At 43.5% G+C, this 26,566-nt stretch overlaps 1 protein-coding gene across 2 annotated transcripts; it reads right to left on the bottom strand.

Annotated features, from left to right (window-relative positions):
- Positions 1 to 317: 317 nt before the first annotated feature.
- On the bottom strand, positions 318 to 26,083 carry cept1 (choline/ethanolamine phosphotransferase 1). 2 transcript variants are annotated; one of them, XM_033042673.1, is made up of 8 exons: positions 25,572 to 26,083; positions 14,210 to 14,357; positions 13,520 to 13,661; positions 12,992 to 13,076; positions 7,074 to 7,205; positions 6,195 to 6,353; positions 5,472 to 5,597; positions 318 to 3,629 (listed from the first exon to the last, which is right to left on the bottom strand). In XM_033042673.1, the coding sequence occupies exons 1-8, from the start codon at positions 25,935 to 25,937 to the stop codon at positions 3,492 to 3,494; spliced, it is 1,296 nt and encodes a 431-aa protein (XP_032898564.1). In that variant the 5' UTR covers positions 25,938 to 26,083; the 3' UTR covers positions 318 to 3,491. The 2 variants fall into 2 exon arrangements, with proteins under 2 accessions (XP_032898564.1, XP_032898563.1); XM_033042672.1 differs by lacking the exon at positions 12,992 to 13,076 and adding an exon at positions 11,595 to 11,679 and having other exon boundaries at positions 25,572 to 26,081.
- Positions 26,084 to 26,566: the final 483 nt, after the last annotated feature.

Raw genomic sequence — 26,566 nt, 5'->3', positions numbered from 1 at the left:
TCCACACAAAGGGTAATGGATGTATGGAACAAGCTGCCAGACGTGGTAGTTGAGGTAGGGAACATCTCAACATTTAAGAAGCAGTTAGATAGGCACATGGATAGGACAGGTTTGGAGGAATATAGACCAAATGCTGGCAGGTGGAACTAGTGTAGCTGGCCAGAGTGGGTAAGTTGGGCCGAAGGGCCTGTTTCCACACTATCACTCTGACTCTATGACACTGACATTGGGCCAGCTTCCTATGTTGCTGGCACAAGGGTTCGCCGACTTCTCCAAAGCCAGATACAAATGAATAGAATGACCACAACAAACACATCTATCATGAATAAAGCAATCTTTATTTACATCAGCACTTATTTAGAAAGAACAGAAAGTTACAAGAATAAAATCAAGAGGCTTAGTTACACTAAAGGCAAAATTAGGTAAAATCATTTTTATTTTCATAAACAAACAAGATTTGTGCAAAACAATTATATATCTCCATTATATCCAGTTGCTCCAAGTGAATAGGGATGGTCAATAAAATGACCTGCTCATTGGATTATTACTATTCCATATAGCAGAGTATTCCTGTTATATTACAACTGATTGGATTGGATTTTTCCAGTTACGACTCCTCTTTCAGAAACAATTAAGCTCAAGAAAAGGGTCAAAGGCAAGAAATGCTTTGGTTCATTCTGTAAATCATATCTGGGACCTGGAAATGCGTTAATAAATGGTGGGATTAGTGAGGTCAGGACCCCATTCTCACTGCTAACAATCAAAGTGAACCCTCTGGAAAGTTAGAGTACACAAAATGATAGGAGGAACCCAGATATTCCCAAGCAAGCCCACACCCTCTTCCTATCTATATATTTGAAAACATTACAAGGCAGCCCTACACCTTGCACAAATAATACTGTCAGGAATCCATTCATAACACTTTTGAATGATGACAACTCATTGTAAAAAGTACTGATGCTAGGAGGAGTATACTAGTTTCCGATTCTTGCATAGTTTGGGCATTTTCATGTGTGAACTGGCTTTATGTGCACAGCAGGCTTTCTCCCCCCCCCCCCCCCCCCCCCCCTTTCCCCGAATTCAGGATGTTAATTCATATTGAAACAAATCCTTTGCTTTCATTTAAAATCTCTCAAGTCTCAAGATTCATTTCAAGGATGAATGTGGTACTCATCCCCAATCCCTGTATTATTCATAATACCAGGAGCAGCCAATGCTCAAAAATTACCTATTTGACAAAAAATATTCTGTGTAAATGATTACCAATGCAAAAAATCCACCTATTACCAACAAACTGAAATCCTCATCAATCAAACTTTACTGTGAAATCAGGTAAGTCTCCATTGTTGAGATTCACAGGAGTTTACAAAATTCTCTTGGTCACCCGAGATGACAATTTTGATTCAATCTATTGCTATTTTCCTTATCCTGTTATATGGCATTTCCTAAACAAAATACATTAAATGGCATATAGCAATATTTCTCAGGAAAAGTTGCATTTGTGGAAGTATAGGTTAATTTTAGAGCACTAATCCTTTGCTACAGAAAACATTTGGTTGCAGGCTGGATTAAGCACTGAGCTACTGCTTTTTCTGATCACAGTAGCCCTGATTTTCAGCACTACAGAAGAATAGAATTGTTGATTGATGCCAGTGAAAATGCTTGCTGTGTACCAATGGTAAAACTACCAAATCGCAGCTGATTATTCAGGTCACGTTCTGCTTTTTTCCACAAAGCCAAAGAACACATGACAGCAGAGTCTAATGTGCAACAGCACAAATCCATCCCCGACACTCATCCCAGAATTGCTCAGCACTTTACTGGCCAAACAATTGGAAACACTCAAAGTGGGACAGAACTCAAGTTACTCAAGACCGATTGTGGGGTGTGTATCAAAACTGAGAAGCCATGTCTTCCTTCTGAAACCCTCATTACGATTATATTCATTGTCTATTTTCAAATAGAAAAACCTAGCGCTGTCCTTAGATGTTTCAGCATCAACTCATACTCACATACATACCAGAGTAGCAAGTCTCAGTGAGTTCTGAAACACACTATTGGTAATTGGACAACTGCCAAACAGTTGAAGGCCAAGCTTGTTTTCAGCTGTGATGCAAAGGCTGACAGATGAAACTCAGGCAGGCAAACTATTTTCCATAACAGGAGATGAACTGCAGTCCCATTGTGGAGATTATTTTATTATACAAAGGTACTGAATAATTTACCCACATGAATGAAGGAGCACTTTATCTGGCACAGTCAATGAATGGGTGCATGGAACCCAGCATCTGTCCAGCATGTAATTCTCTCATTTCCATAAAGTTGCAAACTTTAGGCACTAATGCTGTTACTGTGCATGTTTTCCAGTACTGTTTAAGCCAATAAATTATTCTACGATCAGTGCAAAGCAAGCCTTAATCAAGGAAGAAAATGTATCTCTTAGTTTGATACCCTGTGAAGCAAGTTGAATTTGAAGAATTTTCCAAAGAGAAAACTGTTTCTTGCAGTTCTCAATGAATATTACTGATTTGTTCCTTTGGTGATAGCACAAGCTTAAGACAAGGTTGGAAAGATCCAATTCATGAGGAATAGCGTTCAGAATAAGTCAGGAAGCTACAGGCTCACTCTTGTAGGGTAATTCTACAAGCAAGGGTGATTTTTTTGGGGGGGAAGTGAAAGCAATTTGTTAAAGTGGATGCAAAAGTTCCTGGCTATGTACTCCTTTACATGTTGGCGTGTAAAAAAATATAGCAAACAAAAGTCACGTTATACTGCTCCTTAAAGTGGCAGCTCAGCACAAAAAAGGCCCCTTTAATTACAGTTCTGTATGGTTAATACCAGAATCTGATACAGCTTTACTGGTGTAATTAGGACATATGCTACGAAATAGTGCATTCCAAAACTTCAATCCAGAGGCGCTCGTGCCTTGCATCAGGAAACACCCCCATCAGATTATATCCCCAACCATTTTATTTTTGTTTTGTAAAGTACACTGCATGCAGTTCACTCACCTCACAACTGCCAACAGCGAGAATCTGGCTTGGCACAAAGCAGCCCACACCCCAAATCCCTTGCAGTCCTTACCTGCAATATGGCTCATCTGGTTTTCACAAGGTACTTAACTTGTAGGAATTTCAATTAACTAATGCCGCGAACCTCAGCACTGTACTATGCCAGTGGATAGTCAGCTGTCCGACCAAAAGGGCTGATGAGACCGAGCATACTCGGTGTGCTCATCCAGGCCCCGGACAAGACCACATCCCTTCCTGACCTGTCAGCATTACAGGGCGATATGCATGCAGCAGCAAGTCAGTTCCTTCCACAGTCTGCTAATTTAGGAGTGATAGATTTCATTCAGAAACTGAGGCTTAAATAAAACAAAAGTGCACACAATGATTGAACCATAAATTAATAATTTGTTCACTTCTTTTGCTCTATGTACATTTCCTCAGTCACGGCATTGGGGTGCTTCATCAAGCACAGTAGTCAAGTTACTCATGATGGTTATGCTCCAGGGTGCTGACTGGCGAGGAGATGGAACTGATTTTGAAGACATTAATGTGAAGATGGGATGCGATCTGATTGCAGACACCTACAGAGTAACGGATTAGGTCAAAGAGAGACCAAACCTGAGGGTCATAGAAGAGAAAACAGTCAGTGGGAACAGAACAGAGGCCCAACAATCACTGCATCTGTGGGACTGATACAAACTATCCCCTTCATAACCTGACTCTCAAAGAGATGGTGCCCGCTCATTCTGTAGCTGCAAAGTACATTCAATGGCATGTACATTCTCAAGGAAATCAATTTTATAAAAAAACTGCCACAGAGCACCCTGCTAGAATCAATTCTATTCACACCCAGAGCATCATTCATTTTAAATTCTTATAATAAAGACATGATATAAGAGTATCATAGCTTCACACAAAACGTATTCTCTATGGTTGAGACCAGACCATCCTTCAGTGGAATTGGTGTTTTACTCCAGATGAGACATTCAACAGACACAGCAAAACTGAAAATCACTACTGTGGCTGGAAGCAACTGGAGGCGCTAGATTTCCAAAGCTGACTGAACAATTACTTTGCCATGGATCATTGATCTGTCAACACTAACTGATGCCTGCGGGCCGGATGATTTTGGGTCAAGGGCCGGATGTGGGCCGTAGTTTGCCGACCCCTGCCCTAGTTTTCAGGCTTCATTGTGCCCCCCCCACCCCCCATGTTTTAAAAGCGATTTCCGCCCCTGCGTGGATGATGGAGGAAGAGCGGAGGCCATGGGAGACAAGGAAACAGCGCGTCGAAGGTGTTGGTGGAGTGGGCCGCTGGAGGCCCTGCAGCAGCCTGGGTATCTATTGGATTGGATGCTGCTCCGAGGCTGAGCGCACGGATCGGATGTGCCTTGCACTGTATAATCAATACTCAATGCAAATGGCTGCCACCACGGCAAATGTTTAAGTTTCCCCCTCAAAAAAAATTTTGCAACTCAAAATACGGGTGCATCTTCCTCGCCGGGAAGTACGGTACGGTACTCCTAGCGAGAATCTTCTCTATATTGTATGGGTAGATCCTTCCAGAATTTAGACCCAGTGTCAATAAAGGACTGGTGATATATGAATTGGACGGGTACCAGCCAAGCAGCTTGCGTTGTTGGGGATTGTTTCAATATTTTAAACTGGTACCATACTGGTTTCCACGTATTGTCTCAAGCCCTGGCCCAGTTACAAAACTCCTTCCACATTCCAAACTCTGGTCCAATTGCAAAACACATTCCATACAGCAAGCCTTGGTCCAATTACAAAACAACACTCCTGTACCGAGTCCAAGGTTCAATCAGTGCCATTACCAGTGCAGAGTTAGATTAAAAAGGTCCCACCCACACCTGACACTCACTGCAGTTCTCCAACCACATGTGCGCCTTTATGGAAACAGGTAAGATTTTGCATCGTTCCATTTGCAGCAAAAGAATAATAAAACATGCAGAGGACCACATATAACCATCTAACAAATGAAAACTCCTGGGTCCAAGTAACCATCTGGCTCTCCTCATGGGCTGTGAAAGAGACGCCTGGCAACTGGAGGTGAACAGCTCAAGAGGAGAACATCAGGCCCTGACAGGCTCCATCCACTTTATGCTGCAGCAGTCCCAAGATGGGGCTGCTGTTAATATCTGAATAATAAGGTCTGAAGGGCCTCGACCCGAAACGTCACCCATGCCTTCTCTCCAGATATGCTGCCTGTCCCACTGATTTACTCCAGCGTTTTAATATTATAGCTTCACATCATAAAACATTCACCCAGCCTCAGATACAGGATATTGCCTGCCTACATTGAGGGGACAACAGGTAATTGCATCTACTGGGATAATCCTTTTGATCTGTGCCCCAATGATTTTTAAGGATATCTGACGATCACAAATTAAACGTCAGTTGAGATTGCACAGATGACTGGCTACCAATAAATTCTACTTACCAAAGCAATCCACAGCACCAAATACTCGCTGATAAAGCTGTTGAAGTACTGGTCTAGGAAGAGGAGTCCTGGGCCAACAAAGGCAGTGTCTGGCAAGTGCATCTCACTCTTCGTCATGTGAGCCACCTAAGGATATAAGGGAAAATCTATTTGCCCCTTGAATGGTTTTGAAAAAAATACTTGGCTGAACAAAAGTCTTAGATTAATGCACAATCAAAGCCTTCAGTTAAATAATCTCCAGATTGCCCTAAATGGCCTCGGTACCACTTTTGCAATTTAACCACGAAAGTGGTTTAAGAATCATGGCAGATAATGTGCATAATGGAATTTTATGTAAGGGGCAAATATGGACCTGGGCAGCAAATATCCTTGCACTTCACAAGGATGACAGAGACTTTGACAGGGATGGGGACCAGTCAAAATTCAACCTGACAATTTTTGGAAAAGTACTGGATTCGTAGTTGAATCCATGACCCCTGCCAACTTAGAGGTGAAAGTGCCAAGCAGAATATAAAAGGCAAAACAGGCTGAAAATAATCGCACATTTTAGTTGAAATCTACTATTGCAGAGGATTGAGGTTGCAAAGTCAAGGCTTCAATGAGGGCTCCCACTGCCTTAAACTACAAACAACATCCTGTGTTGTCAATACAGGCTGTTGACCACTGCATGTTACAGGGATGCGGTTCAGTGTTGGGGCAGCTGCTGCACTAATGGATACCTACCACTAATTTATTGGTTATTTTTGCAGAGACGAAGCCAAAAGCAAGGATGTAGAGGCAGGGATTATTCTCAAAAAGCCGGCTTGTGGATTTCTTGTAAATCATCAAAGCCAGTATTATAACTGTTCCTATGTGCAGGAATGGTGACAGAACACTCGTGCCCTGGAAAACAAAAATCCATGATTAACATAGTGGTCAGTGAACGCGTGTCCATAAAGTGATCACTGCAGTGAGAACTGGGCACAGAATACATAATCAAGCGCAGCTGTGACAAGAAACACCAAAATGAAATCAGGGAAAATCCTCAAATGCCTTCATACTAATGGTCTTCTTGCGCTCTCTCAATTCCCATCCATTTCTTTCTCTGTTTTTTCCACACATATATAGATTACAATTCACTTCTTGTATTTGATCCGACGATTCTCTCCCCAGGATGTTACTTTCAGCATGGCTAGTGGCAGATGATAAATGTGCAAATCTAGTCTCAGCCCCAGCCTTTCAACCACTTCAGGAAACTGCGAAATCAGAATATTTCAGCCAGGCAGCAAATTCTTCAAGTTGGTGCACATACCTGTTCCCCTCAGTCCTCTTGGAGTATCACATGTCAGAATTGACTTGCACGCAGCCTCCAATTTGTTTTGAATGGTTCATCTCCCCATTGTCAATGTTAACACTCAAGCCCACAAATTACATTTCCTGACTTTTCTCCAATTAACCACCAATCCTTTCCCTCTCTGCAGCCCATCACACTCCCCACGATACACTTCAGGTGTTCTCCCCGGATAATCCCTTGATGCAGCACATTCGGTGGATCCAGAAACTGACAAACTCTCAAATGTGAATGTGTGCAGACTAGTCCCGCTCCGCTCGGGGTGCCCTTACCGCAATGGTTGAGCCGTTCTTGCCAACGCCGCCTGTGAAGATGACAGTGAAATAGTTGGTGCAGGAGAAGATGGCACCAGCCACCACAAAGAGTGCTGGCACGATTTTAACTTGAATTTCCAATACTGGGATCTTTACAAGACAAAAGAGGTTTAATAAGAGAAAGAAGCATTAAAAATTCAGTGTTCAAAATGCAAAGTGATAAATGCCATGAATTCCAATGTACGTCAATTTTCCACGATTTTTAAAAAAAACATTTTTTTAAGCAGGGAAGTAGAGAGAATCTAGGAATTTATAGGCAGGTGAGCCTCACATCAGTGTGGAGAAGCTATTGGGGACGATTCTTCGGGATAGAGACATATTCCATTTGGAAGAGAATAGGCTAATTAATGAGTGACTGCATGTCTTTGTATGCAGCAGGTCATGTCCTACTAACTTGATTGAGTGCTTTAAAGGAGGTGACTAGGATGATTGATGTGGGTGGGGCTCTGGATATTATCTATGTGGATTTTAGTAAAGGGCCTCTCCCACTCGGACGACCTACTCCACGAGTTTAGAAGACCCAAGACGAGTTGAAAAGACCTCCTACGACCCCCCTCGACCTCAGTCTTCCACACCTAAGACCAACTACAACTAGCTACGAGTGGAAAATGGTCACATGATAAAAATTATGCCATGTTTGCATTTTTTTTCTCGGGCCAGTTATTGACCTACGACTACCATCACGGCCTACTACGACCCACCTACGAGTAAAAAGTATCAATTTTTCCATGCCAACCTTTTTGTTTTACTCGTAGAATTAAATGAGATGTCACACCAGCCAATCTACAAACTAGTAAGGCAGGTGTTGGATCCCACCCTACCTCACACACCCACAGACCTGTGGAACGTGGAAAGTGCTTCCTGTTTGTGGTACAATAGTACTTGGTGTAGTATAGTACTCACTGTAGGGCCCAGTTAATGGTCAAAAGTGGGAAACACACTATTACCAAATGTATCACTGACCAATCTCACAGACTCAAGGTTTGTTATAATACAATGGCAAAGGTCTCATGGCCACAATGGAAGCCAAATCACGGGTGTATGGAGAACAGATGGAATGGCAACAAGAGCCAAGGTGAAAGTAAGGAGGCTTGAAGGGGACAGGATGAAGAAGAAGAAATGAGTGAAGAGCAAGTCTGAGATCGGGGTGAAGTAGGGGGGGGGGGGGGGGGGGGGCGCGCTATGAGAGGAGACAGTCAAGATGATCCAGAAGATTAAGATGCACAAGACTAATAGTGGCTTGCTCGTATAGATTCAGAACCGGCTTCCTGATAGATGTTAGAGGGTTGTGATAGAAGGCCAATATTTAGGCTAGAGGTTTGTGATCAGTGGAGCTCTGCAGGGGTCTATGCTATTTGTGTTATACATAAATGAGTTGGGCATAAACATAGACGGGCTGGTTAGTAGGTCTGAAGATGACACCAAGATTGCTGGGGACACGGACTGTGAGGAAAGTTATCAAAGTATACACCAGGATGTAGTTCAGCTACAGAAATAATCTGGCACCAAAAATTGAATAATAGGGAAAATAATTTTTTTTAAATCGAAATTCCGATTTAAATCGGAAGAATATCAAGCCTGCCCTTAACACCATTGATGTATAGAGGGATTTTAGGGTCCTAGGCCATAACTTCATGAAAGCACAACACAAGCAGAGAGTGGTAAAGTGGGTTGCTTGCTTGCTATGGCATACTTGCTTTCATTGGTTGGGGCACTGAGTCAAGAAGTCATGATGCAGTTTTATAGGACTTTGGTTAGGCCGCATTTGGAGTACTGCATACAGTTGTAGTCACCCCATTACAGGAAGAATGTGGAAGCTTTGGAAAGGGCACAGAAGACTTACCAGAATGATGCCTGGATTAGGGGGTATTAGCACATCAATGCCTCTAATTCCTTAGAAGGCTTAGGAAGTTCGGCATGAGCCCAACAACCTTTACCAACTTCTCCAGACATGCCGTAGAAAGCATCGTATTGGGTTGCATCACAGCCTGGTTTGGGAACTGCTCCATCCAAGACCACAAGAAATTGCAGAGCATTGTGGTCAGATGCAAACCAGCCTCCCTTCCATTAATTCCAGGTACACTTCACACTGCCTTGGCAAGGCCACCAGCATAATCAAGAAAGAGTCCAACCCTGTTCACTCCCTCTTCTCACCTCTCCTCTCCCATCAGGCAGGAGATTCAGAAGTTTTGAAACACATACCTCCAGATTCAGGGACAGTTTCTTCCCAGCTGTTAACAGGCAACTGAACAGTCATTTCATCAACTAGAGCGAGGTCCTGACCTCCCCTCCACCTCATTGGAGAGCTTTGAACTTTCTTTAATCAGACTATTAGACTTCAATGTTATATCTTTGCACTAAATGTTATATCCTTTATCTTTGCACTGTGGATGGCCTGATTGTATACATGTATTAGTTATTTTTTAAACTGGGTAGCATGCGAACAAAAGCTTTTCATTGTATCATGGTACACGTGATAACAATAAAGTAAACAAGACTTTGCCTTCCATCACAGTGGGTTCACTGTGATGGATGTTTGTGTGAATTTAATTGTGTGTATGTCTGTAGGACATTGTCTTTGTTTGTATGGCTGTGTAAACGAAATTTCGTTTGAGTCTCACTGAGGCTCAAATGACAATAAAATTTGTATTGTAAGGTTAGAAAGACTGATTGTTTTCTCTGGAACGACGGAGGTTGCAGGGAAACCTGGTATATAAAATCATGAGACATCGGGTGGACAGTCAGAACCTATTTCCCAGGATGGAAAAAAACCCAACTGTTAGCTTTAAGGTGAAAGGGGCAAAATTTAAATTGAGATGTATGGGGCAAGTTTTTATATAAACAGAGGGTGGTAAGTGCTTGGAATGCTATGTCAGGGCTGGTGGTGGATGCATGTATTTAATAGGTGGCATTTAATAGGATTGGCGTATCGAGATGCAAGGGAATGGAGGGATATGGATCATGCACAGGTAGATAAAGAGTTAGTCTTGGCATCTTATTAGGCAAAAACACTGTGGGCCGAAGGGCCTGTTCTTGTGCTGTACCGTTCTAACTTCTATGTGCAAGACCCTCTCTAAAGCTCCACTCCCCTTTTTCATCTGCCCTGTTGCAACCACATGCCTTCCCATCAGATTGTATTCACTGTGGTTTATGTATGGTGTAACTATGAAAGTGTAGTTGACATTAACAGATTAAAGTGGTGGCTGTCAGAAAACTTCAACAAGGAATACTCAAGTATACCAACTGGAGGGTGCCACAGAGAGGTTGCCAGTAAAACCCACATTTCACCTTGGGCTGGCCTGTGCCCTCTTCTCAATCTTTGACACATGGGATGTCTTGAAGCCTTTCTGCTCCTTCCAGGGTGTGAGTTTTCCCAGTTTACTATTGAATCAGCTCCCTGCCGGACTAGATTTTCCTTTGGATTCTACTTTTCCTATGAACATAGACCAGTAAAGCATAGGAACAGTCCCTTTGGCCCACCAAGTCTGTGTTGATCATGATGACAATTTAAGATGACTACACATCTGCCTCCACATGGTCTATATCCCTGCATGTTCATCTACATGTCTTGTTAAATGTCACCACATGAGCTTCTACCACCACCCCTAACAGTGCATGCTAGTCACCTACCACTTTGCTTTTAAACTGCCCGTCACCTCTCACCTTATAGCTATGTCCTCTAGTATTTGATATTTCCACACTGAGATAAGAGATCTGACTGCTTACCCTAACTATGCCTCATGTAATTTTGTATAATTCTATCAGATCACTCCTCAACCTCCAAAGCTCCAGAGAAAACAAACCCGGATTATCCGGCCTCTCCTTATAGTTGATATTTTCTAATTGCTGCAACATCCTGGTGAATCTCTTCTGCACTCTCTCCAAAGACTCCACATCTCCTCTGTAATATAGTGACCAGAATTGCAGACTGTTAATGTCCTGGTTTTCCCATTTCCCAAACCAGGAATCAGAAGCACCAGCTTTGCACCTCAAGACAATTGGGAATTTGCTTCCAGCACATCAGAAGTCAGAGTGCTGAAAATGGAACAGTCAAACATTACATTTAACGAAAATTCACTAAACATCCCAAAGGCTTGACATTTTTAATTAAAAAAATCAAAAAATCAAAAAAAAAAAAATCAGACATTCTAAAACTAGTTATGTAAATTACTGGAAATTCAGGGCAGATTTTCCATGCAATTTGAAAGGAGAACAGCAAACCCAGGGATGCGAGGGACTTGTCATAGCATTTGAAAGCATTATTCAGGCTTCCTTCATGTCCCCCTCATGAGACTCCATGGGTAGTTGGACAGTCTCCTTCGCCTCAATGAAGCCCGCCTGCCCCCTACACATCCACTGCCACTCACTACCTAGTGTTTGCTGCTCTTCTTCCCCCCCCCCCCCCGCCCGCCAACCCCATCCCTCTCCCAAGTGAAAAGAAGAGGCGGCAAATCATAATGCAGCTACTCATTCAATTACCATCGATTCCCAAAATGCAGTTCCTCCACTCGCAGCCAATAAAAACAGGACAATTATGAAGATTTGCACTTCAGTCACATCAATTCTGATTGGGCGAGAAAAGCATAAATCAGTGTTAGAGCCATTCAATGAAAGTTAGGCCACCCCACCAAAGTAACAGCAGCTCCATCGTGCATCAGGCCAAGAGTAACCCGCTCCATTAGACCCCTTCAATGGCCCGTTTTCCGCAGACATCTCCAACCTTTTACCTTTACAGATGGCACCAGAACCCTTCAAGAGAGAAGGTAGACACAAAATGCTGGAGTAACAGTGGGTGAGACAGCATCTCTGGTGAGAAGGAATGGGCGACGTTTCGAGTCGAGACCCATCTTCAGACTGATGTCAGGGGAGGGGGCAGGACAAAGATAGAATGTAGGCAAGAGAAAAGGATGTGCCAAGTTAGACAATCTCAGCTTGAGGGAAAGGGTCAAGTGTCACCGTAGAAATCTCAGTGTCTGGAAAATGGAGGAAGTTTGTAGGAGTTGGGGAAGGGGTTTCTGATACCCATGTCGCTCTCTGCTGGTAGCGTGTGACTAAGGAGGCCAAGTAGTTAATTTTGCTCAGTCTTTAACAAGTTCCACAGCTCCCATGACCAGAAGCTTGCTCTGCCATAAAATAAAAGGGGAAATACCAGAAGGATGAGGGAGATAGTTAAGCAGCCTAGGGGAGGGAATAGCTCTTCCAGCAAAGGAGGATGAGAGATTGGACAACATTTCCTACTGGGGCCGAGGCAGTAGCTTTAAGGTTTTATGAAGCCTACCAGCAGCACAGAGGCACAGCCAGTGAGGTTGCTATATTATAGCTCCAGTGACTCAGTGCTGAGTGTGTGGCGTTTGAAAATTGTTCCTCCAAGAGTGAAGCTTTTCTATGGGTGTTCACATTTCTTCCCAGTTTCCAAACATGTGCCATTGGATTAATTGACTATTGCAAATTTGCCTCGTACATACCCAATAGAATCTAAGACCGGGGGAGGGGGGGGGGGGGGGGGCGGCGTTAAATGTGGGAAAGTGGAGAAAATTAAAATGGGTGCTTGATGATCAGTGCAAACTGATTGGGCCAATGCGCCTCTTTTACTGCTGTATCTACTGCTTTCTACCTGAAGGCACTTGGAGCCTCAGAAATACATTATAGTGCTTCATGTTAGCAGCTTTCAACAATACAGACAGTGAGTGCTTCAGTGATGAAAACAGTGCTTTTCTGCATTGACAATGGCATTAATTGACGACTCCATTAATTGACAGGAAACCGCTGATGGATCGGAGGGGATGAGGATATCACTGATTGGCTGTGATGCACGAAAGAATGGCTGCCTAATTGGCTACAGTCAACGTGCGTTCACCCACAAGACTGCTGTTTACCGGCATACTCCACATTGAAGGCCCCATAAGCACCGTTGCAACCTGTGCAACTACAATGCAGAGTTGAGCTTCAGTGATGTCGAATCTGTCAGTTAGGGATTAATTACAACTCAATGAAACATCACATATAACAAATACAGACCGAGATAGAGGGTGGGAGGGGGTGGAAAATATACCAATGAGTAGTGAAAACATACTCAATGGAATGGGTTGGGAGGCAACCAAGATGCCCAACTATGGTGACCTTTGGGGACCCTATGTGTAGAGAACAGGATTTTACCAAAGGGAGAGTCTTTACAAAAGCAGCAAGTGGCAGATCACATAGTGTGTCCAGTTAAAATAGAAAACATCTGTACAGAATCACATATTTGAACAACATTTTCCATCTAAAGATCTAAATTGTATTAAACACAACTGCACAAAGAGGAAGAACTGGTCAGATACACAATGTGAATTGATGGAGCTCCCATTAAGGCATATGGGGAAGTTGGTGTATTCTCTAAGTAGGTGTGTACAGTCAATACTCACATCCCAAAGCGCAGTGTCCCAGAAACATACGTCTGCCAGTGAGCGCAGTAGAACATGAAAACGCCAGCGAAACAGCAGAAGAACATCCAGTCTGGGTTGGTGCCAAGCTGCACGGCTATACATATTCCAAGGACCACAAAGACTGCAGACAGAAAGAGTACAGACTTAACTCTTCCAGGTTTGCTCTAGGTCTCAGGTGCGGCAAGGCAGTGGTTCTATAAGCTGCACCACTGTCCTTGAAGACGAAACCAAAGGTCGATGTAAAGTTGAGGAGACAGAGAAAACCAAGACCTTGGTTGAAAGTCTTGTTTTTTAAAAAGAGAGGGAAGTAAAACTACAGGTGTGAGCGAATGAATTCCACAGACCAATTTAATTGTCTAAGAATCAACTGTCCTCACTGTTATCAGACTAACAAGGGCTAACATACTTTATACGTTCCTAACTGCTTGTTTTGGACAAATGAACTAATTACAGCTTTCTCTTTCACAATTTGTCACTTTTCACAAAATTGTCCACATAAAACTCAGCCACACATCTGCCCTATCACCCATCTCGTCTAAATCACAAGGTTCTAATATCACTCCCACTCTCCTTTATGAAGTACTGATTACAGTAACTGGAGTAACAGCACAAAGTAGATTTCTGCATATTGTTTACATGAAAGGGAACCAAATAAGAATAAGATCCTACCTGTGGAAAGTGAATCACAGCCATGGTCAAACAGCTCTCCAAGAGGACTGCTACTATTTGTTCTTCTAGCCTGCTTCCCATCTATTGCATCGAGCGTCTGGTAGATAAAAAGTCCCAGAGCACAGGCCAGGTATGCCCACAAAGGTGCCTGGAGAGTATGGAAAATACAGTGACCAAAAAGACATTAGTAATATTATACATATTATATCTCAAACCTGGAGGAAGGATAGATTACAGCATACAAGAAGTACGCTGGTACGACATTAAAGTAGCATCAGTCTCCCCCCCCCCCCCCCCCATGTAGCAAATAATACATTAGATCAATAGCAGCTCGTTTCCCAGTAGCCCGTACAACAGTGACCTTGGTTCAAGTTTAGGTTTATTATTGCCATGTGTGCCGAGGTACAGTGAAAAGCTTTGCTCTGCAGACTATCCAATCAAATCAGATACATATACAGACAGAATTACGATGGCACACTCTAATTCCCCTCCGGAAGTGCCTGGGCCGGGTGAGGCAGCTGCTACCTTTTTATTTAAGGTGACCCTGCAACCAGGGTTCTGGAACTCTAACTGAAGTGCAGCTGACAGATCGGTTCCATTAAATAATTGCATCTGTGATTATTAGACGTGCATTTTTTTAAAGCGTGCCCATTAACAAGAGGTTAGAGGGCACATTCCCTCACTCCCTTGCTCTCGCCAAGACATGAAAAATAAATAAAACAATAAGTACATGGCCCCATTAGAATTAGAAATGATGGGACAATTAGCAGGAACAAACCATAACCCTAATAGGATGATGCACAAGAAAAGTGATGACAAGAGGCAAGGCAATAGTGGCCAAAATGTGGTTATCAATAGAATGGACCCATTAGGAAGAGCCTGAATGGGTTGATATTGGTTTATTATTGTCATGTGTAGTGAGACACCCACAAAACAAAACACGTTTCGATTTAGTCAAATGACACCATCCACGAGTACAATCGAGCCATTAATGTGCAAAAGGTAATGCAAAGAGAAAAAATAACCAATGCAGAATATTATACGACATGTACAGTTACAGAGAAAGTTCAAATAAAAAAGTGCAAGGGCTGCAATGACCTAGACAGAAAGATCAGGGCTACACCCTCAGCATATGAAAAGTTTGTCCACTAATCTGATAACAACGTGAAAAAGCGGTTTCTGAATCTGGCGGTGAATGCTTTTGTATCTTCTTCCTGACAAGAGAGGGAATGACAGTGCGCAAGGAGTCCTTGATTACTACAGTAACAGCACAAAGTACCTACAGTCCCAGATACAGATGACATCCAAGCAAAACTACAGAGAATAGAAGTATGTTCAGATCCTGCAAATCCAGTGCATTCATATTAAAAAGCTTTCAGGAGATTTAGCTTAGCAATGGATAAATGTAACTCCAGTCATTGTGTAAGTGAATGAACTAAAAGGCCTGTCCTGTTCCTGTATTGCAAATGCAACTTGAGAGCTGAATATATCTCCATCTAATGGAAATGATGCCAATAGGCCAAGAAATCTAGATATGAACTCAAGCATAACCTCTGTTGCTGAGAAATTTGAATATAATTGCTGGGACACTGTAGATCAGTGCATGCTCCTTTAACATAGTGACCTCACCACTACTAACCACTCCCCATTGTCTCCTGTATAATTGTAGCTTCCCCGCCTCTAGCTCTCTCTCTAGTCCCAGTGATGACCACGGACAGCTAGAGCATAATGTGTGTAGTGACTTTAATAAAGATACTTAGTAAGAGACTTTGTGTGTCGAACAAGTCCTTTTACATGGTGTCAGCGCGGTAGACTTGCGTCTCCTGTTTATCGGCTTTATTTTATTATTTGTTTCTCCCAGTTGTGTCCCCACCTTTACATTTTACTATGGCTAACTCGTGCCGTCGTCCTGACAAGCTCGTTTTTGACGAGGACATCGTGCACCGCTGGACTGTCTTCCAGCGCGACTATGAACACTACATCGCTATCGCTCATCCTGGTGCCACTCCTGTGGTACAGGCTCACCTACTCCTCAACCTGGCTGGTCCGGAGGCTATGGAACATTATGCGTCGTTCGAGTTCGTCCCTCCGGAAAGCAGGGACTGGTTCCAAAGCAGGGACTGGTTGCCCCGATTCCCTTGTGTATTACTTAGTTTATAGCACTAGTGTTAGCCTGAGCCAGTGGCAGCATTTTCCATTCCACCAGTTTTGCTGAGTCAAAAAGAAAAGCATGATCTGTCTGAAGAAGGGTCTCAACCCAAAATATCACCCATTCCTTCTCTCCAGAGATGCTGACTGTCCCGCTGAGTTACTTCAGCATTTTGTGCCTATCTTCGGTTTAAACCAGCTTCTACAGTTCCTTCCTCCACAGCATGATCTTCCATGACTTCCCAGCTCTCAAGCCTAGCCCAGCTGCCAAAACCAGCACAAACCAGTCCCCATTCAAACAAAGGGGAGGTCAGCTGCTGACATAAAATCTGCGAGTTCACTCTTTATTTAAGTTACTTTTAACGTTTAAAAAAATAATTGAATTGTGCAGAAGTGTATTAAATGTAAAAATATTAAAAGTGAATCTAAAAAATTCTCAAGTATTAGCGTTTTAGAGGTTCAAAGATATTAGCAAAAAAACAACACCCTTGACATCCAGCGAGCCTGGAGACGGGGCCTCATCAGCTGTCAATGCCTGAGCTGAGACAACCAATAGCCCATGGAGTGCTGGCATCCAGGCTCCCAGTAAAGACAGCATGGAGCATGTTGGAACAAAACAGCAAGACAAAGATAGGAAGTGAGCAACACTGGGCCTATCGATAGTTTGCTTCATATAATCTCAAAATTAAAAGCCAAGATCAATAATAAGTGTCAAACTGGTAGGCAAAGCTGCAAACTTGTGTGTCAATATCCTTCTATACAGGAAATCTACCACCCTACGCAATCTGATCTCTGGCAATGTGATAGCTTTTTTAAACTTTAATCTAAAATGAGAGGCAGCCAGTTTTATTAGAACAATAATACAAAGCTGGCCAATTTCAAACTCAAACTAATTCAAACTTTGAAAGTAGCAATGTTCCAAAATTTTGAGATTTAAAAAATAAAGTCTGCAATTTATCGCATCAGATAAAGCATAAAAATAAGTTTAATTTGACACCTAATTCACTTTCATATCTTCAGTATTAAAAAAGTTATGGCCATTTTTATACTCGGACATTGCTTTTCCATTGCCTTAACACAAATACTGTAATCGAGGACAGTCAAAAGTCCATAACTTTCTTAAAAATCACGAGAACTGAATGCAATTTTCAGTTATTATAGATTGAAGCATTCTGAAACAAATATAAAACATCTTACTTGGATGACCTGAAATTAAAGCATATAATTAGTTAATTACCTAATTGTAGTTAATTACAAAATTGACCGTTGTGACGGAAATAGTAATAAACACCCAGACTGCCGTGAAAATTCAAAAATGTGATATTCTCAAGATCAGAACTAATATTATTGTATTATATGCTGTAAATCCGTAACAGATAGGTAAATAAATTACAATTTCTAGCAATAGACCAAGTCTTTATGGAGAAGATCAGTTGCTAGCTGGTACATTGGCATATCATAATCAGTAGCATCATCATACTCCTCAGATTGTAACCAATAAGCAACTCTGTACACCTTGTTTTTCCTCAACTTTTCAATTTTGGCATTTTAAACTACAAGTTTTTGCTCTTCACCCCACACATGACACGCCTTTCTGCCCTACAACAGAGAATGATTGCAGAACATATACGATGCAAGAGATTGCCTTTAACCTTTTTTACTTTGTCTTGCAAAAATAGTTTAAATTTAGTCATTAATTAAATCTTATTTAATTTAATATAAAATAATATTTATTTTTTAAATCTCAAAATTATATTTATTTATATATATATATATAATTATATACATAATAATATATACACACACACACACACACACACACACACACACACACACACACACACACACACATATATATATATATAATTATTTTTAATTAAATTAAATAAGATTTAATTAATGACTAAATTTAAACTATATTTTTGCAAGACAAAGTAAAAAAGGTTAAAGGCAATCTCTTGCATCGTATATATTCTGCAATCATTCTCTGTTGTACTAGATCCTATACATTACTAGATCCTATACATTCTCAAATCATCTCTGTGGGGACGAGGCATTAGATTAGATCTTATATACTCTCATCTGCTCACATTGCTTATTAGATCCTGTAGAACGCACAATTACCACAAAGTGGTCAGATATTCAAATAAATCGTGTAGTATAGTTTAGTGTAGTAATACAGTGAGGAAATAGGCCCTTCAGCCGACTGATCAGCAATCCCCGCACATTAACTCTATCCTACACACACTAGGGACAATTTGCATTTATACCAAGCCAATTAACCTACAAGCCTGTATGTCTTTGGAGTGTGGGAGGAAACCGAAGATATCGGAGAAAACTCACGCCTGTCACGGGGAGAACGTACAAACTCCATATAGACAGCACCTGTGGTCAGAATCAAACCCGGGTCTCTGGCGCTGTAAGGCAGCTCTATCGCTGTGCCACTGTCACCGTGCACTTGCTGTAAATCGTGTCCTATTCTCACTTGCTACATTGGAGGCAAAGCAGCGATTTACATAGAGTAGTGGATCATATGTGTTGTACAGCCTAATTGGAGAATTGTTTCAATCGATCCCAACACAGACTGATTCCTGGGATGTCAGGACTGTCTTATGAAGAAAGACTGGATAGACTTGGTTTATACTCTCTAGAATTTAGGAGATTGAGAGGGGATCTTATAGAAACTTACAAAATTCTTAAGGGGTTGGACAGGATAGATGCAGGAAGATTGCTCCCGATGTTGGGGAAGTCCAGGACAAGGGGTCACAGCTTAAGGATAAGGGGGAAATCCTTTAAAACCTAGATGAGAAGAACTTTTTTCACACAGAGAGTGGTGAATGTCTGGAACTCCCTGCCACAGAGGGTAGTCGAGGCCAGTTCATTGGCTATATTTAAGAGGGAGTTAGATGTGGCCCTTGTGGCTAAGGGGATCAGAGGGTATGGAGAGAAGGCAGGTACGGGATACTGAGTTGGATGATCAGCCATGATCATATTGAATGGCGGTGCAGGCTCGAAGGGCCGAATGGCCTACTCCTGCACCTAATTTCTATGTTTCTATGACCTGCAGGGAGAATGCCAGGCCAACATTGGATCCTATGCAGAGTAGGGGCATCCACGCTACACTGGACAGACAGGATATTAGTCCTTTTTTAATTCCATGACACGGATACGAGAATCAAGCAGAGGACCATATACAACATATCCCTTAATCACCATCTCCATGGAGATTGAACAGGACAAAGGATTCTATACATTCCATAGTCACCCACCCGAGGGCCCAGGGAGTACATTTGGTCTTATATCTCCACAGATGACTGCTGTGTGTGGGATAGACAATCAAATCAATACAACCTCAATCATTTGAACTAATAAAGTTGATGCGACTATTAGATCCTTTGTATTTTTGGATCATATATTCTGGGGTCCAACCAAAATATTAGAACCTGTATATTTCACAATGCATCTGTGAAATTAATTAAATATAACCAATCGCATATATTCTATGATTAGCCAGTAATCAACTTCATTACAGTCAAGGGGTGTATTACCCTGTATTCTACAGCCAGAAGTTCTGAAAAGCTCAAGCAGAGAACATTATTAAGCTGTAACACCATATTCTGCACTCTGGTATCTTTCTATCTGCATTACACATTGTACTTGTTTGTGTAAGGCTGGATCGCACCCATGTATAGTTTGCTTTGACTGGACAGCACTTAAACAAAATGTTTCCATAATATTGCGGTACACATGACAATAATGAATCAAAAACCAATACATGTAACCCACTTTAAAGAACAAGCAATACAGGACGGACCTTGTTCATCCTGTGGAGGTCAGATCTTGTACACTCTCCATTAACCACTGTGAAAGTACGACAATGCCTTACATTGGTGCATTGACCACTGTGGAAGTGGGGCGGTGCAGTTGATCATGTACACTCAACCATTGACATAGAGGTAGGGCAGTGGGTACACTGTGGGTAGGCAAAAGTGTTGGAGAAACTCAGCGGGTGCAGCAGCATCTATGGAACGAAGGAAATAGGCAACTTTTTGGGCCGAAACCCTTCTTCAGACCGAAACGTTGGCTATTTCCTTCGCTCCATAGATGCTGCTGAACCCGCTGAGTTTCTCCAGCACTTTTGTCTACCTTCGATTTTCCAGCATCTGCAGTTCCTTCTTAAAACCTTAGATACTGTATTAACAACGATGGAGCTGAGGCAGTGAATTAGATCCTGTATACTTACTACCGGAGAGGCAGGTCAGTATCTTGCAACCCACACTAGCCAGCATTAACCAATCTGGGTATCGTGCAGTGCATTAAACTCTGTAAACTACCGTAAAGGTGGGGCAATGCATCCGATTAGATTAGATTCAACTTTATTGTCACTGTGCAGAGTACAAGTACAGAGACAACAAAATGCTTTTTTTCACCATACGAATAAAAAAATAAGAACACAGAACATGATAGTCTATAACATAAACACCCCCACACAGCGGTATCAAAGTTTCCCACTGTGTGGGAAGGCACCAAAGTTCAGTCTATCTTGCACGCATTAGCATTAACCACTGTAGGTGGGACAGTGACTTAGACCTTGACGCTCATTATCGTTGCTATCCACTCATGGCTGTACAGCCAAATTCTGCTCTAACTCCATGTACAAGTTTGCAGATGATACCACTGTAGTGGGCCAGAACAAGTAATGTCGAGACAAAGTACAGGAAGGAGATAGAGCGCCCAGTTACTTAGTGTCAAAACAACACCCTCTCTTTCAAAGTCAGCAAAATGAACTAGCTAGTCATTAATTTCAGGAAGCGGGTCACAGTACACAGCCCAGTCTGACTCAATGATGTAAAAGTGGAAGGTACACAAAATTGCTGGAGGAACTCAGCGGGTGCAGCAGCATCTATGGAGCGAAGGAAATAGGCGACGTTTCGGGCCGAAACCCTTCTTCAGACTGATGGGGGGTGGGGAAAGGAAGAAGGAAAAAGGGATGTAAAAGTGGAGATGGTCAAAATCTTAAAGTCTCTAGGTGTAAATGTCATACAATTTGACCTAATGGAGAGCCTTCGGCACAACGGCATTAAAGCGCACAAAAGGTTCTCAGATGATTTGGGGAATTAGGTATGTTTTGAATGGCTCTTCCTAATTTCAAGAGATCTACCACAGAGGGCATCCTATTAGGATGCAGTTTTGACCAATGCGGAAAGTAAATTGCAAAATGTTGTGCAGCCTACCATGCTAGACAACCTCTCCCCGTGCTAGACAACCCTCCCACCCCCATCCAACCCAACCTTCCCCCTCCTCCTCCATCCCTATCAACTCCATCCATACTACACTGCATCGGGAAAGCAGTCAACATAATCAAGGACCACGCACACTTTAGTCATTCTCTTTTCCCCTCACCCATCAGGCAGATAAAAGCTTGAAAGCACATGCCACCAGATTCACAAAAAAACATCTTCCAGGCCATTATCAGAATCTTGAAGACCACTCCTATGTTAATATTTTCCTGATCTTCCAATCTACCTCTTTGTAGGTAGATTGGGAGATTGGCAGTCATTTTAGCTGCACTATCACTGTAACATTATATTCTACACTCGGTTCCTGTCCCTTCTGTTGTACGGTATGATTGGACTCATTGCAGTATGGATAGCAGGCAAAATAAGCTTTTCCACTGTATCTCTATACACATAATAAAAAACCAATACCAATAATAGATCCTGTATAGCATCCACTGTGGAAGTGGGGCAGTACGTCAGATAATTCGCACTCAACCATTAACTCGCAGGACTGGGGCATTGTATTAGATACAGTATATTAACCACTGTGGCAAAGAGGCAGTTCCTTAGATCCGATACAAGCTGCCATTAACCAGAGGAGGTAGGTTATTGCCTTAGATCGTATACATTATCCACTGTGGAGGAGGGGCAGTGCATCAAACCCTGCAAATTAACCACAATGGAGATAGAACACTACTCAAGTCCCTGCAATTAACCATTGAGGTGGTGGGGTAGTACATTAAATCCTGCATACTCCACCATACACCACTCTGGAAGTGGGTTAGTACCTTCGATCCTGCATACTCTGCAATTAATCATTTGAGGTGGGACATTAAATATTGCATTAGATAGCACCCGAATTGGAGGGGGATAAGCATCCTAAAAGACAGGCTTGTTGGTGCTGCTAGGGAGATTGGCAAGGAATGGGATCCAAAGTAGTAGTGAGGCAGATAAAAGACTGGAAGTTGATACAAAGGTTGAATGTTCCGTGGACAAGCCAGGCAGGAGCACGGTAAAGTTCAAGGAACGAATGTTGGATTAAATTGTGTTTATTTCAATGCAAAAACTATGATAAATGATTGTTAAATGTATGTCTTGAGTTAGTTTTTATTATTTTTTTTAGCTGTGTATATGTGGGGGGGGGGGGCTGTGGGGGAAACCGTTTTAAATCTCTTCCCTGTGCGGGGACCCGACTATTCCGTCGGGTCTCGGATGTCGTTGGGCCTAACATCATGGAGCCGGCGGCGACCTCCGGCCGGGACTAACCTGAGGGCTCCAGTTGCAGAGCCTGCGGAACGGACATCGCGGAGCTGGCCAACTTCGGAGCGGGAAGAGCTGTGGTGGCGCGCGGCTGCGACCCGACCTTTGGAGTTCGGAGGCACAGGCCGCAGACCCGGTGGACAGGAACATCGGGAGCTCGCAGGTCCCTGGTGGGAGACCACTTTTCCGAGCTCCGCAACGGCGACTTCTCCCGCTGGAACCGCGGGTTTAAGGATATGGAGCCGGGGCCTAACATCGCCCGGCGTGGCTTAAACGGCCTCAGGACTTACCATCGCCCGCCGGGGGCTTTAACATCGGAGCCCCAGTTCGCCTCGACACTGCAGTTGGACTGCTGAACCACGGGAGAAGGAACAAAGGGAAGAGATAAAGACTTTGCCTTCCATCACAGTGAGGAGATGTTGGAGACTCACTGTGATGGATGTTTATGTAAAACTGTGTTAAGTGTGGGTCTTGGATTGTTTTGTAATGTTTAAACTGTAGAAATGATATTTCGTTCAAACCTAGGTTTGAATGACAATAAATTGCATTCTATTCTATGATAGGTAACAGTCATGGTATAGATAGGTGCATGGGAATGTAATACTATAGTCATTACAGAAACGTGGCAGTGGGAGGGACAGGACTTTAAGCTGATGAAGATTGATCTGAAGAGCTGAAGAGGTCTGAAGAAGAGCACGACCTGAATCGACACCCATCCACCTTCTCCGTGATGGTGTCTGACCCACTGAGCTACTCCAGCACCGAGTCCTTTTATGTAAATCAGTATCTGAAGTTGCAGGTACACAAAATTGCTGGGGAAACTCAGCGGGTGCAGCAGCATCTATGGAGCGAAGGAAATAGGTGACGTTTCGGGCCGAAACCCTTCTTCAGATTGCATGTGTCTACAGGATTGTAAGCTTAATATTCCAGAGTAGAGGTGTAACTTGCAGGGTTGAGGTGGAGGAAAGGAGGAGATTTGGATTTTTAATACAAGGAGAACATCATGGCAATTGTCCAAGATGAAATTACTGAGGGATCACCTTGTGAGGCTTTACGAATGGAGCTGAGAAATAAGAAAAGAATGATCATCTTGTTGGCATTGTACTGCTGCCCCCAAATAGCCATTGGGAATTAAAGGAACAAATATGCAGGGAGATTGCAGAGGGTTGCAAGAATAGTAGATTTTAACTTTTCTGATATAGACTGAGACTGCCATAGTGCTAAAGACTTAGATAAAGTGGAATTTTGTGTGATAAGAAAAGTTTCATGTTATCTCTAGAGGCCCCTACTAGGAGAGGGAAAAACCTGACCTACTCTTGCAAAATACAATTGAGCAAGTGACTGAGGTACCAGTGTGGAAACCTTGGGCCCAGTGACATGGTTAATTTTTAAATAGTTATGGAAAAGGGCACAACTGGTTCACATTAAATTTATAAACTGGGTCAAAACAAATGTTGTTATTATGCAGGAGCTTGCAAGGTTGGTTGGAGTAAGTTGTTTCTTAGCAAAGGGACTTGCCTTTAAAGGGAGTTACCTTTTAAAAGTGAGATAGTGAGGGTTCAGAGTCTACATGACCAGTAAGCCTAATATCTGTAAGTTACTGGAAGGTATTCTGAAGGATAAGATATTCATGCATTTGGAAAGACCGGGGTTGATTAGAGATAATCAACATGGATTAGTGCAGAGGAAATTGGGTCTTGTGAAACCAATAAAAGATTTTGAAGAGGTCAACAAGTAGATTAAGGAGGGCAGGGAGGTAGACATTGTCTAGAAAGACTTCAGCAAGACCTCTGATAATGTCCTGGATGGTATGCTAATGAGGAAGGTTGGATTGCATGGGAACCATAGTGAACTAGCTATTTTGATACATAATTGGCTTGACAGTACAAAGTAAAGGATGGCAGTGGAAGGTTATTTTTCAGACCTGGTGCACCCCGGGGGTTGGTGCTGTACCCATTTTGTAACAACTATATCAATGATTTGGATGAGAATGCACAAGCCATTGTTAGCAAGTCGGCAGATGACACTAAAATAGAGAACATCATGGACAACGAAGACTGTCAAGAATTATAACAGGATCTAGACCAACCAAGAAAGTAGGCCAAAGAATGGGAAATGGCTTTTAATTCAGATAAATCTGAGGTGTTGTAATTTGGGAAGTCAAGCTTTGGCAGGACCTTAACAGTAGAGATCTGGGAATGTTGTAAGTCCAGGATCCAGGTACTACAAGTACAAGTACCCTGAATGTGGTGTTACCATACATTAGATCCATTACAACCTACCACTAACCAGAGGTGTAGCGCAGGGCATTGGATTCTGCACCATTAACCACTCAAAGTGGGACAGCCTACCATTAACTATTGTCGTGGGGCAATGTATTAGATCCTACACACTGCCTTTAACCAGTGGGGCTGGGACAGTGTATATTAACCATTATCAAGGTGAGGCAGTGCATTAGATCTAGGACATTCTACAGTCAACCAGAGAAGATGGGTAGGGAAGTGTATTACATTCAGGACACTCTACCATTACCAGTGACGGTAAGACTATGTATTAGACCCCACACAGTGACCCGCGGATCACGCGCCCCCTATATCCCAGTGTCCGGGTCGGTGTAGAGGCCGTGCCGTGCCCAGGCAAGGTGCTGCCTCAGTGTGCAGTTCCGGTACATTTACCTGCTCGGTGGCCGTGGGGCAGTACAACATGAGGACGAGGGTGGTGCAGGCGTTGAGGGCCAGGCCGGTGATGGTGATGGCGTTGGGCGCCATCCAGAGCGGCAGGCGGCGGACCAGCCACTCCCACCATACCTGCATCAGCGGCTCCAGCAGCGAGGCGCCGGCGCTCCGGTACCGGTGCTCCTCCAGGCGTTTCAGTTGCTGCCGGGTCAGGGGCTGCTGCAGCAGGACGCCCAGGCCGGCCTCTGAGCTCCGGCTTCCGCGGCCCGACCGCGGGCTGACGACCGGTGCCCGGCTCAGGCCCGGCCCCGAGCTCACCTCCCCGCCTTCGCTCCGTCGCGTCGGCCGCCGCTGCGGCGCGCTCATGGGGCCGGCGCTCGGTCACTCACAGCCCGCAGGCCCGGCCCGCGCTCTCTCTCCCGTCCGCGGGCTCCAGGCCGCAAGCCGCGCTCCGCCCGCTCCCGTTACCCTGGACACAGCACCGCGCCCCGGAAACATCCCCCTCCAACGCCGCCGGACGTGACGTGATATACAGCCCGCACCGCCCCGCCCCACCACGTGGCTGGCCCGTCAGGAAAGGTCAGAGAATTGCACAGGGGCGGGATGTCTGGGAATGAGGGAGTGGGGCAGAGAGAGAGGGAAACGGCAGGGTATCAGGGACAAGGATCAGGGCATGGGACATCAGAACTGGGATAGACTGTCAGGAAGGGACAGGGTTCAGGCAATGTGTCAGGGAGTCAGTGAATGGGGCAGGAGGTGCAACTCCAGACCAATAAGATCATAGGAGACCCCTTCCACCCCAGCAACGGGCTGTTCCAGCTGCTACGGTCAGGCAAACGCCTCCGTTGCCATGCTGTGGGAACGGAGAGGTTGAGAAGGATTTCTTCCCAGAGGCCATTAGGACTGTAAACTCCTATCTCACCAGGGACTAACTTTACTGGACCATTCTACTGTGTTTTTTTTAAATTGCTGTTTTTTTTCCCCTTTTTCCTTCC

The sequence above is a fragment of the Amblyraja radiata genome, chromosome 24, assembly GCF_010909765.2.
Source record: "Amblyraja radiata isolate CabotCenter1 chromosome 24, sAmbRad1.1.pri, whole genome shotgun sequence".
Taxonomy (NCBI): Eukaryota; Metazoa; Chordata; class Chondrichthyes; order Rajiformes; family Rajidae; genus Amblyraja; species Amblyraja radiata.
Note: the sequence above shows the minus strand (reverse complement) of the source record. Positions and strands in the feature narration are given on the sequence as shown.